The sequence below is a fragment of the Vulpes vulpes genome, chromosome 10 (assembly GCF_048418805.1).
Source record: "Vulpes vulpes isolate BD-2025 chromosome 10, VulVul3, whole genome shotgun sequence".
Taxonomy (NCBI): Eukaryota; Metazoa; Chordata; class Mammalia; order Carnivora; family Canidae; genus Vulpes; species Vulpes vulpes.
Window position 1 is genome coordinate 77,744,074 of NC_132789.1, and position 16,873 is coordinate 77,760,946.

Here is a 16,873-nt window from a genome sequence, read left to right on the forward strand (position 1 = left end):
GATTTGAAGGTTATCTAGGTAATTTGGTGGGGACAGGTGACCTGGGGACCCTACTCTTCCACCATCTTGCCCCTCCCCTCGGAAATCCATTTTTAGCTAGAGTATTGACTACTTGCTATAAAAAGAGAATGGTATTTCTTCCTCCCATCACCACTCCTTCGCCTGCCTGTTTTTTTGTTGTTGTTGTTGTTGTTTTGTTTTGTTTTGTTTTGTTTTAATTTCTAAGCTTATAATATTCATGTTCTGTTTGGAAACCATAAAATCCTTGATCGCCAGTCTAAGTAGATCTTAGCCTGTTTGAGCCTAATTCTCATAAGCGTTTTCTTCCTTACCTCTGTGCTGCCCTTGGGAGCTTAGAAATCATGTATTGTTCTTCTACTATACTAGATTGTAGGAAATTGTGAGGCTATTGAAAGTCCTATCCATCTGGACACCTAATGCAGCAATTTCTGCTTCAGTGCTCATGAAACATGATAAAGTTTTTCTAACACCCCAAGTTCCCAGCCTGCCCAGACACACCACTTATCTATGTATTTATTAGGGTCTTGTGGCTCTAATCTCTAACTAGGAGTTGGGGCATGGGTTGTGTTGGTTTTCAAACTACTGCTGCCAGGCATTGCTGCTGCCATGCCTGGGTTAGCACATGGAGTAGAGCACAGAGACCCTTCCTCTAAGACACCAATGAATTAATTCTCATTGCTTCCCTCTGACCTTTCCAGCTTAGGGGGTCCATTTCTACCCTAGAAGTTTCAGAACCAAGCTCTTATCTTCTAAGATATTTTATCCTTATTAACCTAGAAGGGTAGACTTCTGGCACTCAAAACCTCAAAGAAATCCCTCTTTTCTCTGGCATTTCCTGAAGCCTCCCTTTTCTGAGCTATAAATATCAAAGACCTGATTATTTGAATGTGAGAAAGAGCCAAAGAGGTAAATGAATGCTCCAGGGAATACAGAAGGTCATTGGTTAATTTTCTATCTCACCGTTATACTTTCCACAGAACCTCCTTGCATACCTTTCTTCTTTGCCTGATTACCTCCTCTGTAGATGACCTCCTTGAGCCAGCCCCTTGTCTCTTCAACTCATTGATTCCTATCACCTTTTTGCAGTCTTGGCTTCACCTAGGTATCCCAGCTTTTATGCAACATTACATAGTGACACTATGTATGGCCTCAGCAGGAAGGTAAATCTATATATTTACCTCTCTCTCTTATCTTTTGTCTCTCTACCTCTTTCTTTTTTCCCCCTCCATCTATCTTCACACCTGGTCCTATTATAAATTGCACCATACTTTGCATGCCTTATTAGTTTGAACATCATGTTTTCCACTCTGCCTTAAGCATATGATGAGGAGGCTTTATATTTTTCTAAAATCACATTAGAGTTACTTCTGTTTAGGTCTCAAAATACTTTTCTCTATAACTCAGACACTATCAATCAAAAGAAAACTCTCCAACCCTCAGAATGGAAGAAGTGTTTGCACATTTTTTATCTGATAAAAGATAAATATTGAATATGCAAAAAAACTCCTACAACTTAATAATAAAAAGCCAAACCAATTAAAAAGGGTCTAAATAGACATATCTCCAAAGAAGACACACAGATGACCAATAAAGAATAAAAGATGTTCAACATCATTAAATATTAGGGAAATGCAAGTCAAAACCATGATGAGATACCACTTCACACTCACTATGGCTGTAATAAAAAATATAGTTAATAACAAGCATTTGTCAAGATGTAGAGAAATTAGAACTCTTAGTGCTGATAGAAATGTAAAATGTGCAAAAAGTTTGGAAAACTGTCAGTTCTTCAAATGGTTAAGCATAGTTACCATATGACCCAGTGATTCCACTGCTAGATACATACTCAAGAGAAATGAAAATATATGTCCACACAAAAACTTGTACACAGTGTTCAGAGCATCATCATTCATAATAACCTAAACATGGAAAAAATATAAATGTTTTTCAACTGAGAAATAAAATGTGGTATAGCCATAAGGCTATAAAAATGAAGTACTGATATATGCTATGACATGGATAAACATTGAAAACATGCTATGTGAAAGAAGCCAGTCACAAGAGACTACATATTGTGTGATTTCATTTATATGAAATGACCAGAATAGACAAATCTGTAAAGACAGAAAGTAGATCAGTGGCCACCTAGGGCTAAGGGGGCTGGGAGAAAATGGGGAGTGACTACAATGGATATGGGGCTGCTTTTGTGGGTGATGAAAAGGTTCTAAGATTGTGGCAATGGTTGTATAATGCTGGGAATATAGTAAGCATCAAGCTGTATATTTCAAATTGGTTGAATGTATAGCATGTGAATTATGTCTTCATCAAGCTTTTATATAAAAACAAAAGACTCTCCATGTACCTCAGCATTCATGTGTTCAGTTTATAAAAGATTACCCTATTTTACACATTGTTTTGAAATTGCTAAGTGTGCTAAATAGCTACTTATGCCTCCACAGCCCAGGATTAAGAAAATGAAAAAAATAATAAGAACAGGATTTTCAAAAAGTTGTGGTCCGTACTCATACAGAGGGGGGCCCCCCTCCTTCTATAAACACACAAATTCTGGATAAATATGTCACAAAACAAAAATTTTAATACATAGTCAAAATTGTAAAAACAAAAAGGGAAACACCAGTCCCAATATTGAAAATAAAATTATTTTGGGGGTGCCTGGGTGGCTCCTTCGGTTAAGCATCTCCCTTCAGCTCAGGTCATGATCCTGGGGTCCTGAGATCGAGCTCCACATCAGGCTCCCTGCTCAGTGGGGAGTTTGCTTGTCCCTCCCCGCCTGCCCCTCATCCCGACTTGTGGTCTCTCTCACATGCTCCGCTCTCTCTCTCTCCCCCATAAATAAATAAAATCTTTAAAAACAAAAATGATTTTGATGGTTATCAGAAAGGAAGAGGTTTGGGAGGTGGGCAAAGGACGAAGGGTGCCAACTGTATAGTGATAGATGGTAACTAATTACGGGGATCACTTTGCAGGGTATGCAAATGCCAAATTATGTGGTTATACTTCAAACTAATATAATGTTATATACCAATTTTACCTCAATTAAAAAAAATTCATAACCATAGCAATGGTACCAGTAGATGTTGAATAACCTGTGAAGGTATAGTTCTTGATGAGTTCTTTGGTCCTCACAGGGGCAAAGATGAGGTTTCTGCTTCCATAATGTGGAAGAGTGAGAACACTCTTCCAAATATCCCTGAAAGCCTGAAGCCTTGAAGAACTGCCCCATTATTTAAAAGAGAGGGTTAAAGAAAGTTTGCCTCTTTCCAAGTCTTTGATGGGGCACAACGTAACTGAGGCTCCAACCCTAAACCCCAGGCCTTGCATGGATAAGGGATGAAAATTGATACTGTGAACCTAAGACAGAAGCCCTAACCTGAGATAATGATGTAAGATTGGTAGAAGGCAGTTAAAACAAGGGCACAGCCAAAGATAATTTAAACACTTCTTTGTACAGACTTTCACTAAATGGAGCCCAGGGAACTCTCACTGGGAAAATTACAACCTCTGCTGAAGATAAACTTTCAGTTAAATGATCAACTACACGAGGAAAGAAACCACTAAGGTGGAGAGTAAGCAAATGAACAAGTAAAAGAATTAGCATATCAAGAGTTTCAGATAACATAACAGCAATAATAAATATGGTTAAGATTATTAGTGATAAAAGAATAATTTGGGAATCATAATGAAAGAAGAACCCAATGTTGGGAAAGAATAGGAAACTGAAAAATTTGAAAAAGCACATTCAACTCTAAAAATGAAGAGAATAAAGTCATTGAAATGGAAAACTCAATGGATAGATTAAGTAGCAGTTAGGAGAAGCTGAAGAGAAAATGACCTTTCATATATATATGTGGACACATCCTGAAATTTTTAAATATAAAAAGATAGAAAATGTGAACCAGAATAGGAGACATGGAGGATAGGATAAAGAGGTATGCCAGTCCTCTAATAGAAGTTAAAGAATTATACGACAGAGAAAATGGGAGGCGGGAAGATCCAAAGAGATAGTGGCTAAGAAATTTTCACTCTTGAAGACCTTATTTTTTATTTTCAAATAGTGTTAATAACTTAAAGCATAAAATATTCTTCAGTGACAAAAAGTCCTGCATGTTTATTTGCTTACACTTTTATAATATGTATGTAGTATAAAGAGTCCTTTATGTGGTAAAGTGGAAATAACTCTCTGTAAAAGCTGATAAATTTAATTATATTCAATCTGACATTTTCTTCCCCAAGAAAAGACAACACCAAAGACATTTGTAGAGAGTTTAATCAGCAAGTTGAAAAGTCAGACATGCAAACATGTTTTACATCATAAGTTCAATTCCCTCAGGATTTTTCACAATGGGCACATAAATATAAAAGTAAATTTTACAATAACTAAACTGTGTACCGAATTTTCAGTACTGTGTGTGCACTCAGTTGATTCTATATCAACAACTCTTCTTGGAAAAAACTAAGAATTTTCTACAGGAATTGACACAGAGTTAATTCCTCATCTCAAGTCCATCCCTCCCTTGAGTCTACATCATGGACAGACACTGAGTGGTTAACAAATAAACTACAATTTCTGAGGTTTTCATAAATAAAATTATAAAATCTTCATATTCCTATATTTAATATTTCCTTCATCTTAATATGTAATTAATGTTGGAAATCATGTTGCAAAATGAAACTTTCTTAAGAGTTGTTTTCATAATTACAATTTTATATTCCTTAATATTTTAAAAATGCTATGAAAACATATATATGGTCATTTTTCTGTTTCATAACATGGTGTATACCAATGACACCTTAATCCTAATCTGTAGATGAGAATAATCAGATAGAAGAGTCAAGGTGATTTCCCTAAAGGAACAAAACCAACATGTGTGACTTAGGGAAAATCACAATTGCAACCTTAGCCTCTAAAACAGGATTTCTTAAACTCAACAATCTGATATTCGAGGCAGGAGCATTTTTTGCTGTGGAGAGGGGCTAGCCTATGTGTCATAGGATGTTTGATAGCGTCCCTGAATCCTATCCCTAGATGCCAGTAGCACCTCATCACCAGCTGTGACAACCAAAACTGTATTCACATATTTCCACATGTTCCTTCGGGTGCAAAACTGCCCTCATTAGAACTAAACTACTGGTCTGGAGAGAAAAATAATGCATAAGCAATCAAATAGATGCATATACATTTATACCATTTTAAATCCTGCATATAAAATTTTCATTTCTCTATTGAGTGAATATAATTGGTCTGTAGCTTTCTTAAAGTTTCATTCTCTCTGAATAATCTTGCTAATTCCTAAATCTAGTTCAATATTTCTGTGGCACATATTTTTTTAGAGAAGGAACTATCTCCACATCATTACACTGCAAATTATGAACAGTTTGTCTTTTTTTTAAGCTAGCAGGTGAACTTGACTCAAATTTTGATTTCCATTCATATTAAAATGTTAAGTGACATTATTTGAACTAATAAAGTGCTATCTAATCTTTTATATTCACATTATTTCTGTAAGGTAGTTAAGTGTTTGGTCTTAAACTCCATCAGTAGAGGAGATTAAGGATAAATTCAAGGTCATACAATTTGCCAATGACGAAATGAAAACAGACTAGTTATGTTGCTTTTCCTTCCTGTTGGGATTGTTGTGATTCAGAAATAATTAAGAACATTAGATGATTCATTTACATTATGATATAGTAGCATTTTACATTGTTTGATTTTACCCAAAGATTCACATAAGATAAATTATATTTCATAATTAATAACAGTACTTTTATTTCTTAAGAATTTGGTCTGACACCCTTATGTGTAAAAATACCAACAGTTCCCAAAGTTACAAGATATATTTTGTTTAAAAAAGTGAATAAGAATGGAAGTCTCAGATCTCTCATTACGAACATACTGTATATCCCTCGGCAGTTAGATACACAAAAGAATTATTTAAATAACTGGACTTTGATTTCCAAAATTGAAGCATTCTACAGACGTGTGCTTACACTTAGTAAATAAATAGTGAGTTCAAATCACACTTGCATAAAACAAATAAGATTATATCTTCCTACTCATTAAAAAATTGTAGAAAGATTTACAAAGTTTGATGTATGCTTACAAATATGTTGATTAAAAAATAACATTTATACACATATGAAATATCTGAACAAATCATTAATTTAAATGTTATATAAATCTCTTTGCTTTAGATAAACACTACTTTATTTTTTTGATTTCTTAATGCTTTCAATTGGCAACCTATAAATGTACAGAACATACTTTCCTAAATATCAGAAAATAAGCAAAAAAGTATTTAATTCTAAAATATTTTTAATGTGCCTAAATGTTTCTCACGTTATTTTAAAACATTGTAAAACAAACAAACAAAAGAAACACGTTTCTAAACAATAGATGTGGCAACTGTAGAAAAGAAATATTGATAAAAGCCTGTGACCAAACTTTTAGCTAGAAATGCAGCAAAATTAACAAAACAAGCTTTGAGATTGCTACTTGAAATTTTAAAGCATGGAACACAGCATACGGTTAATAATTCCAGAACATTAAAAAAACAGTAGTGTTTGCCTACGTAATTTAGCTCTTTAAATGGGTGAATACACATAATTTAAGACTCCTAAGCTTATGTACCTTTAAAATCAATTGACTGCAAATTAATATCATTCAACATAATCATGTAATTCCACAGAATTTAACCATCTGAATCACATAAATGTTCTTTGGTCACCAAATTCATAAATACCTCTGTTGAAAGTACTTTTGTTAATATCAGGCTCATTGGAGTTTCTAATTTATAGTCTGGAATTAGTGAACCAAGGTCTGGGGTAGCATGATTCACATGGGGTATCTCAAGACAAACCCAAGGCAATAGAGTAAATAGGGAAATAGGAAGGCAAGCAGAGTAAAGTGTACAACACAACCTGAGAAACTAGGATTGTGTGTAAGAACCAGCGCGTAAGGCAATATAAGCAGCCAGTGAGCCAGGAGCTCCAGATAATTAGTGAAAAGGCACAAGAATAGATACATAGCACCAAAAAGACATTGATCATGGGACCCATGTTCTTCCCCAAACAGGATGCTTCTTGACTACCACCCTCCTGAGCCAGAATTGGTTCCAAGGTTAATATGCTCCCTGATAGGGCTGATATATGAATCAATGAGAAGCAAAGATCTAGACAATGTAAATCTGTCACCTCATTGTTTCCTAAAAATAGAGTATCTCATAGAAGGAGAAAAGCTCTTTTCAGTATTACTTCTGATTTTGGTAAAACCTGAAATTTATATGCTAGTATCAAATGCATGGAAAATATTTCTAATAATGCCCAAATTTAAGAATAGTTTTTTGACCATCAAGTATGTGTGTATATGTGTGTATTAATCCTTCAGCATATATGTGGTCATAACTTTTAAAACTACAGCTTCATTTAAAAAAAGAGAGAGAGAGAAATAGAGGAAAATGCTGATGCTGAAACTCAACTCCAGAGTAGCAACAGTTAATGAGTATAGTAAGTGAAGAGTCAGCACTTTGCTTTAACAAAATTTTACTCCCCAAAAGCCTCCCAAACTTTACTCATAATAGAACCCTCCCCCCAAAAAGAAATCTAAACCTGATCCAATTATCTTAGAAAACATATGTAACTAAATCAATGTTTAAGATCACCTAGGTCACAGGCACTTCACAAATGAGTCCCACTGATCTTGTCACTTTGATCTGTGTAGTTCAATTCAATATGGTTGAAGGCAGGATTATCAGTTCCACCATCTTCTACTGGGTGAGATTTATAGCTTAAAATATGCTTCTTCCAAAAGAAAATGTTAACATAGTGATTAGAAAAAGGCACTATTCAATTCTAAATTATTGTTACTGCTTTTCCTTCTCTAAATCAGCTTTGTTATCTATCGAAGACGGGAGATACAACAGAAATAGACCATCAAAGAATAAGGCAAGCTCCTTCCTTGTCCATCAGAGTTCAAAAGAGAATCTGACGACTAACTAGTCTTCTATCCTGGTGATAAAAGCACAGTCTTACTAATTTAAGGAGAAAGAAAGCCAACTTACCTTCTTAAAAATGTCAAAATTGGATAAAAAGTCCTCTTTGGTTAGTAGGAATCTGCGATCTAAGTTTTGTTTTCTTCCTCCTGAAAAACATTTACATTATTTTCATTGTTAAAAAGATATCCTAACCACCCAGTGATGGCCCATCATACAAGCATCCAACTTGTGCAAGTTCAACTCTATGCACTCATAAAACACACAGAGAAAGAGAATCTTTTACGTAGTGCTGAAGACTTGGCTCACTATTTCCCTTCTCTCAGTCTCAGATTCTGCAAGCCATTCACTGTGATAAATAAGTCTAGTGTTTAAGGATGAGCGAGTTGGCTCTTAAATGAAGCCACCTACTTTATATAGTGCTTAACCCAAGAGCCCCATACTTGTTGGGAAACTTATTTAAAAACATCCTCTATGATCCACCAATAAAATATCAAGCCATTTGTCTCTACTTCAGACAGAGGTGGTACCTTTCCCCCAGTTTGATGGCTATGAACGTACATGTGCATAAAGAAATGCAGGAAATTATGAATTATTGAATAAATTAAATAAAAATCAATATGATCATTGGTGTTTGATTCAACTCCTCTTCCCTAACTTATTCTTTGTTTTGGTATTTTATTTGTACATCAAAGATAAAGCTTTTTAAAACTGTATGGTTTTCAAACTACTTTTGTACAAATCATTCAGCAGATGTACTTTAAATGCAGATTCCTGGACTCCAACCTGGAGAAACTGTCAGAAACTCTGAGGTGGGGCCACTGAATCCTGATTTTTACCAAATTTCCAAAGTATTCTTCGTGCCCTCTAATATTTGCGAACCACCACTTCAGTACAAAATTAGGCTTTTAATTATGGGAACCTCTGCTGTTCCGGAGACAGGATCAATTTTAAATTAATTCATTCAACACTGTGGAGTGCCTACCATGGGCAAGAGACTCTATTAGGTCCTGTAGATGAGTGAAACAATTACTGCAGTCAGAGCTCAAGGTCTACTTAGGGCATTATTTACTCCACTTTATGGATGAGGAGACAGACTCACTCACGGTGCACAGTACATAGTTAGGTGAAAATGAAATGCCAACCAAATCTATACGGCCTGAATTCTTAGTGAGTCTTAGTATTCCTATTTATATTCCAAGGAGAGTTAGGATTTCATGTTTCTAGATTTTTTTCCCCAAGGTGCTCACTACTGCTGTGAAGTGAGAATAAGTCACTTGTGAAATTAATAAAGTTGAATTTTTTTTATCACTGGATGCCTGTTCACCTAGATGAAGCATTACTTTATAAAACAGAAGATATAATTGTATATGATAATCAGAAAAAAAAAACTTTTAAGGAAAAAGGGAGTGCTCAAAGGGAATGCTCTGATACCCCACTGTCCTAAAGGAAAAAAAAAAAAGGAATGAGTGGAGTAACAGTCTAAGGTCAAATAGTACAAGGAGATTGTTTAGGTGTATTCCTGATCTGAATACTTGGGTTATTGGTACAAAAAGTTTAAAATCTGTCTTAAAATATGTGAAAACAGAGAAAGGAATAAATCTATTGTGTTGATAATTTTATTTATGATGAAAGGTAAAGCCCTTTTTGAAAAGAAAGAATAGTTTAAAACAACTGTTTGAGAGGTAATAAATAGCTACAAACTTTATTATAAATGTATAATTATGTATTGTAATATATGATAATTATAATTAATATAATTGGTGATATGTTTATATGAATATTACCACCAATTATTAATATAATTTATTAATTATAAATATAAGTATCACAGAAGTTTGAAAGGCAGTGCTTTTTAGGAGCCACAAAACAATGACTGATAGGATTCGTCAAGTGGGGGACACCTGGGTGGCTCAGTGGTTGAGCTTATGCTTTCACCTTAGGTTGTGATCACAGGGTCCTGTGGTTGAGTCTCACATTGGGCTCCCTACAGAGAGCCTGCTTCTCCCTCTTCCTATGTTTCTGCCTCTTTCTTTGTGTCTCTCATGAATAAATAAATAAAATCTTATTAAAAAAAAAGAATTCTATCAAATGGTACAGTGTTGGTAGCTTTTTTGTAGCATACAGCAAAGATATTAGACATTCTAGGACAATATATAGGATTTCTGACTAGTTGTTGCACATTTGATGAAGAGGGCAGTGGGGCTGCTTCCCCCACTCTGATTGCCATGAATGTACTGGGGTGAGGGGATGTAGGAAATCAAGGAGCCCAGTACTTCTCACCAGCTCTCCACTACTACCCTGCTTTGAGCTTGAGCCACCATGATTGCTCACCTGGATTACTGCAATAGCTTCCCACCTGCCCTCCTTTCCTTACAGACTATTCTTAAAACTGGATCAGAGTGCTCCTTTGAGAATTATTGGAAAAGAAATTGGAAAAGTATCCCATGTGGTAGACCTAAAGACACAGTGATGGATGATAGGAGAGAAAAGAAAATAAAATTAGGATAACTGTCTGAGACTCAAACATTGGACTAAGAGTTTCCAGAAAGAGAAAACAGAAAATCAGGGGAAATTACAAAAGAAATAATATAGAAGAATGTCCTCAAACTGAAGGACATGGATCTTCAGATCAAAAAGACCCTCACAAGGGCTTAGGGCAAAGCAGTCATTGTGAAATGGATCACATGCAAAGGGCCAGCAGGTAGCATGCCCCTGGCATTCTCAATAACAACATAATGAGCTCAGAGGAAATTAAGACATCCTCTCAGAAACAAGAAAGTTATTTTTTTAGGATTCTCTACTTGAACAAATGATCAATCGAGTAGAAGGGAGAATTAAAGACATTTTTTTTCCTGGGGACACCACATCTTCAAAACCTCTTGTCTACCCTTTCTCAAGGACACACTAAAGGATGTGCTCCATTCAATTAAGGGGATAAACAAGAATTAGGAATAATGGGATATAGGCAGCAGAGACTCCAACACAGAAGGGAGACCAAGGGAATTCACAGAATGGGGACAAAATGAAGTCCCATGATAAAAGTTCTATAGCAATCCCAGAGAGCAATGAATACTATGTGTAGGAGCAGTCTGTTTTTTTAATAATGTTTTTAAAGTTTATGGACATGTGAAAAAAAAGCCTCACCCTATGTTTAGATGTGAAGACTGTAATTATCATTTCTTACATGTGTATACTTCATTACAGTCTACAAAACGTCAGCCTAGGACAATGAAAAGACCATGACACAGGACTGTTGTAATAACACATGTAAAATCCCTAGCACTGTGATACCTACGTATGATTTTTGTCAAGCATTTTATTTTTATCTTACAGCAACCTGTGAGATAGGCAAGTCAATCACCACCATCCTCACTTACCATATAAGACCGCTGAGCCTCAGAGTAACTATATGGACTTCCCTAAGTTTATGCAGCTAGTAAATAGCAGAACAAAGGTTCAGATAGAATCTTCTGCTTTCAAAATCAAATACAGGCACTCAGATCTCCATGAGGAAAATGGAATAAGTAAACTAGTTGTTAAAAGGACTATAGAGCAATAACATAAATACTATAAAAGAGATGGAATATTGCTCAGCCATTAGAAACGACAAATACCTACTATTTGCTTCGACGTGGATGGAACTGGAGGGTATTATGCTGAGTGAAATAAGTCAATCTGAGAAGGACAAACATTATACGGTCTCATTCATTTGGGGAATATAAAAAACAGTGAAAGGGAATAAAGGGGAAAGGAGAAAAAATGAGTGGGAAATATCAGAAAGGGAGACAGAACATGAAAGACTCCTAACTCTGGAAAACAAACTAGGGGTGGTGGATGGGGAGGTGGGCGGGGGGTGGGGGTGACTGGGTGACAGGCACTGAGGTGGGCACTTGACAGGATGAGCACTGGGTGTTATTCTGTACGTTGTCAAATTGAACACCAATAAAAAATAAATTTATTTTAAAAATAATAAAAACCAATATAGAGATAAATGCAGGGATGCCTGGGGTGGCTCAGCAGTTAAGCATCTGCCTTTGGCTCAGGGTGTGATCCCAGAGTCCAGGGATCAAGTCCATATCGGGTTCCCTGCATGGAGCCTACTTCTCCCTCTGCCTGTGTCTTGCCTCTCTCTGTGTGTCTCTCATGAATAAATAAATAAAATCTTTTTTAAAAAGAGGTAAATACAACAATAGTAATGTTTAGAAAGTTACCTGTTGGTAAACTAATTAGCATTCCCATGAACATCGTTACCAAAGTTCCAACAGTACTGAAGTATAGATATGATAAAGAATACCAGTTATCCATCAGTGGGGTCCTAAAATAGAACAAAAGCATACCTGTAAGATTTCATGTGATACTACTAGCAACTAGAGCAGTCTCAATAATCGTCATGCATGGCAAAGTCAAAATAAAATATTTAACAATGTTTTTTAATGTCATAATCTGCTGTTCTAACTTTATCTTATTGGATAAAGAATTAAAAGCTTGACTTAACCTTGACCATATACTATAATACTAAATGCCCATGTGTATTCATTCAACTCTGCTTTATGTCCCAGGCACTGTTCTTCATTGGAAAGTCTACCACAAAAAAAGGTTTATAAGGCTCCTGCCCTCATAAAGTTTGCATTCTCATGGAGAAAGGAATATAACAAACAAGTAAACTAATAAATATAATTATTTCCACTGGTGGAAAGGGCTATAAGGAACATAAAATAAGGTAATGAGAAACAGAGTGGAAAAAAGGAACTACACTCTAATGTGTGGTCAAAGAAAGCCTTTGTGAAGAAGTGACATTTGAAGAACAGTGGTGAGCGTGGGCATCTCTGTCATGCTCCTGACCTTAGGGGAAAAGCTTTCAGTTTTTCCCCATTGAGAATGACATTTACTGTGGGCTTTTCACAGAAGGCTTTTATGATATTGAGGTATGTTCCCTTTTCCCCTACACTGTGAAGAGGTTCAATCAAGAAAGGATGCTGTATTTTGTCAAATGTTTTCTGTGCATCAATGAAGAGGATAATGTGTTCCTGTCCTTTCTTTTATTAATGTGATGCATCATGCTGATTGATTTGCGAATGTTGAGCCACCTTTACAGCCCAGGAATAAATCCCACTTGGTTGTTCTGAAGAATATTTTTTGCACTGTTGGATCCCATTGGCTACTACCTTGGTGAGAATTTTAGCATCCATGTTCATCAGGAATATTGGTCTATAATTCTCTTTTTTTGGTGGGGTCTTTGGTTTAGGGATCAAGATTATGCTGACCTCATAGAATGAGTTTGCAGGTTTTCTTTCCATTCACAGATGACATGATATTTTCTTTCCTTTCACAGATGACATGATATTTTATGCAGAAAACCCAAAAGACTCCACCCCAAAATTGCTAGAACTCATACAACAGTTCAGCAACGTGGCAGGATATAAAATCAATGCACAGAAATCAGTTACATTTCTATACACTAACAACAAGACAGAAGAAAAAGAAATTAAGGAATAGATCCCATTTACAATTGCACCAAAATCCATAACATACCTACAAATAAACCTAAGCAGAAAGGCAAAGGACCTGTACTCTGAAAACTATGGAACACTTATGAAAGAAATTGAGGAAAACACAAAGAAATGGAAAAACATTCCATGTTCATGGATTGGAAGAATAAATATTGTTAAAATGTCCATGCTACCCAGGGCAATTTGTACATTCAATGCAATCCATATCAAAATATCATTGACATTTTTCAAAGAGCTAAACAAATAATCCTAAAATTTTTATGGAACCAGAAAAGGCCCAAAATAACCAGAGGAATGTTGAAAAAGAAAACCAGAGCTGGTGGCATCACAATCCCAGGCTTCAAGCTCCATTACAAAGCTGCAATCATCAAGACAGCGTGGTACTGGCACAAAACAGACACATAGATCAATGGAACACAATAGAGAACCCATAATTAGACCCTCAACTCTATGGTCAACTAATCTTCGACAAAGCTGGAAAGAATATCCAATGGAAAAAAGACAGTATCTTCCATAAATGCTGCTGGGAAAACTGGACAGTCACATGCAGAAGAATGAAACTGAACCATTCTCTTGTACCACTCACAAAGATAAACTCAAAATGGATGAAAGGCCTCAATGTAAGACAGGAATCCATCAAAATCCTAGAGAAGAACACAGACAGCAACCTCTTCAACCTTGGCCATAACAACTTCTTGCTAGACATATCTTCAGAGGCAAGGGAGACAAAAGCAAAAAAAAAAAATGAACTATTGAAATTTCATCAAGATAAAAAGCTTCTGCACAGCAAATGAAGCAGTCAACAAAACCAAAAGGCAACAAACAGAATGGGAGAAGATATTTACAAATGACATACCAGATCCAAGAGGAGGATCTGTATCCAAGGCTAGTATCCAAAGGGCTAGTATCCAAGATCTATACAAAACTCATCAAATTCAATACCCAAAGAACAAATTATCCAATTAAGAAATAGACAGAAGAAATGAATAGAAATTTCTCCAAAGAAGACATCCAGATGGCTGGAAGACGCAAAAAGATGCTCAACATCACTCATCATCAGGGAAATACAAATCAAAACTACAATAATATATCAACTCACACCTGTCAGAATGACTAAAATGAACAGCACAACCAACAACACATGTTGGTGAGGATTTGGAAAAAGGGGAACCCTCTTACACTGTTGGTAGGAATGCAAGTAGGTGCAGTCACTCTGGAAAACAGTATGGAGGTTCCTCAAAAAGTTAAACACAGAACTACCCTATGATCCTTCAATTGCACTACTAGGTATTTACCAAAGGATACAAAAATACTGATTTGAAGAGATACATGAGCCCCAATGTTTATAGCAGTATTATCAACAATAGCCAAATTATGGAAAGAGCTCAAAAGTCCATTGACTGATGAATGGATAAAGATGTGGTACATATATACAATGGAATATTACTTAACTGTGAAAATGAATATCTATCTTGTCATTTGCAACAATGTGGATGGTGCTAGATTGTATTATGTTAAGCAAAGTAAGTCAGCCAGAGAAAGACAAATACCTTATGATTTCACTTATATGTGGAATTTAACAAACAAAACAGATGAACAAAGAGGGTAAAAAGGAGAGGCAAACCATAAAACAGATTCTTAACTATAGAGAACAAACTGAGGTGTACTGGAGGGGAAGTGGATGGAGGGATGGGTTAAATGAGTGATGGGTATCTTGTTGTAACGAGCATTGGATGTTCTATGTAAATGATAAATCACTCAATTCTACTCCTGAAACTAATATTACACTATGTGTTAACTAACTGGTATTTAAATAAAAACTTAAAAAAAAGACTTTAATTAAGTTGAACTTAATTATAATGAAATTCTGATTACCAAAAAGTATAATTCAGAGAGTAAAAAAGCAACACACAAAGCAGGAGAAAATTATTTCAAAATATATCTTGTATCTAGAACATATCAAAAACTCCTAAATAAATAAGAAAAAAACCTAAGAATCCATTTAAAACTGGATCAAAGATTTCAACAGACAAGTCACAGAAGTTGATATCTAGATGGCAATGGCCAAAAAAAAAATCTAAAAAGATATTGACTATAACTGGTCATCAAGGAAATGTAAGTTAAAACTACAATGATCTATCAATACATACAAGCACTGGGACGTCAAAGACTAAATACTGAATCTAGGTAATGGAAACACAGAATCTAGGCAACCAAAGGGTATTTTGTTTCATCTTCAGCTGTGTCGTTTACTCCTCACCTGTAGTCTAGCAACACCAAACTGGGTGGGATCGACTACGATGCCATATTGGCTTTAGACCTCCATGCCTTTGCATACACTGCTTCTCTGTCGTGTGATACCCACTTCCTTCTGTCCTTCCCACCAAACCTTGCTCACCTGATTAACCCCAGCTCACATAGTCCTCCTCTAAGAAGGTTTCCTTGACTCCATTAGGAAGGGTTAGGCTTGCCCCCTCTCTGCTCTCTCGACCGTCTATGAATACCACTTAACACGGGATATTGTTTAAGTGTTTATTTCCCCGCCCCATTTCCCTTCTGGTGTTTCTCTGTAACTTTCCAGACCCTCTGCTTCTAGACAACCTCTGTATCTTTCAAGTACTACTACCTTTCCAAAGTCTTGATGCTAATCACTCCATGTCTATGCATTATTTTAACAAATATTTATCAAGTATTTATTACTATTTCCTGTATGCTAGTTTTATACTTACTGTGCTTACTGAATTGTTTTCTGTAAATTAGCACACTCTCTCCAGCTAAACTATAACTTCCTAGTAGACAGGAGCCACTGTAAATAGGAGGGGAAGGCTTTCTTGGGATACTACCTAAATGGCCAGCCAAGAACTGCATAGATAGTTCATTCTTAGGCATTCTTGCTTATTACCTGTTATTTTATAAGTAAGCTAACATATAAAACCAGTTATTATGGTACCAGGCATATACTAAACTTCAGCTAATTTATTTGTTTCCGAATCCAAATAACTGTTTTGCTGCAGACTCTTAAATTAAGAGAGATATTTACACAATCAGGATAAATGCTAAGCAAAATCGTAAAACAAGGACATCCTGAATGTCCTCTCATGTACCTTCAATTATTTTTTTTCTCCCTTTCTAATTCTAACAACTATATCCCCCCTCCCCCACATATATTAGTGCTTTGGTGCTTGTTGAAACTGCTCCTGGCATTTCCTTGCCCCTAACCCCCTTTTTTTTCAAAGTGCTTTTGTTGCATGTTTCATTTTCTGTTATACATGGCAATAAATATTTGTTGCTTTGGTCTATACAAAAAGTCTGTGAGGAAGGTAAGACAGA

The 16,873-nt window shown here is 35.8% G+C and overlaps 1 protein-coding gene across 1 annotated transcript in view; it reads right to left on the reverse strand.

The window, feature by feature from the left end:
• Positions 1-4,291: 4,291 nt before the first annotated feature.
• The window catches only part of SLC5A8 (solute carrier family 5 member 8), a 64,005-nt gene continuing 51,423 nt past the window's right edge, over positions 4,292-16,873 (reverse strand). The window contains exons 13-15 of the mRNA XM_026013079.2: positions 12,245-12,348; positions 8,100-8,179; positions 4,292-7,839 (exon numbers count right to left, since the gene is read on the reverse strand). Of these exons, the coding sequence (XP_025868864.2) occupies positions 7,717-7,839; positions 8,100-8,179; positions 12,245-12,348 (307 nt within the window). The 3' untranslated portion in view covers positions 4,292-7,716. The remainder of the gene's footprint in view (positions 7,840-8,099; positions 8,180-12,244; positions 12,349-16,873) is intronic.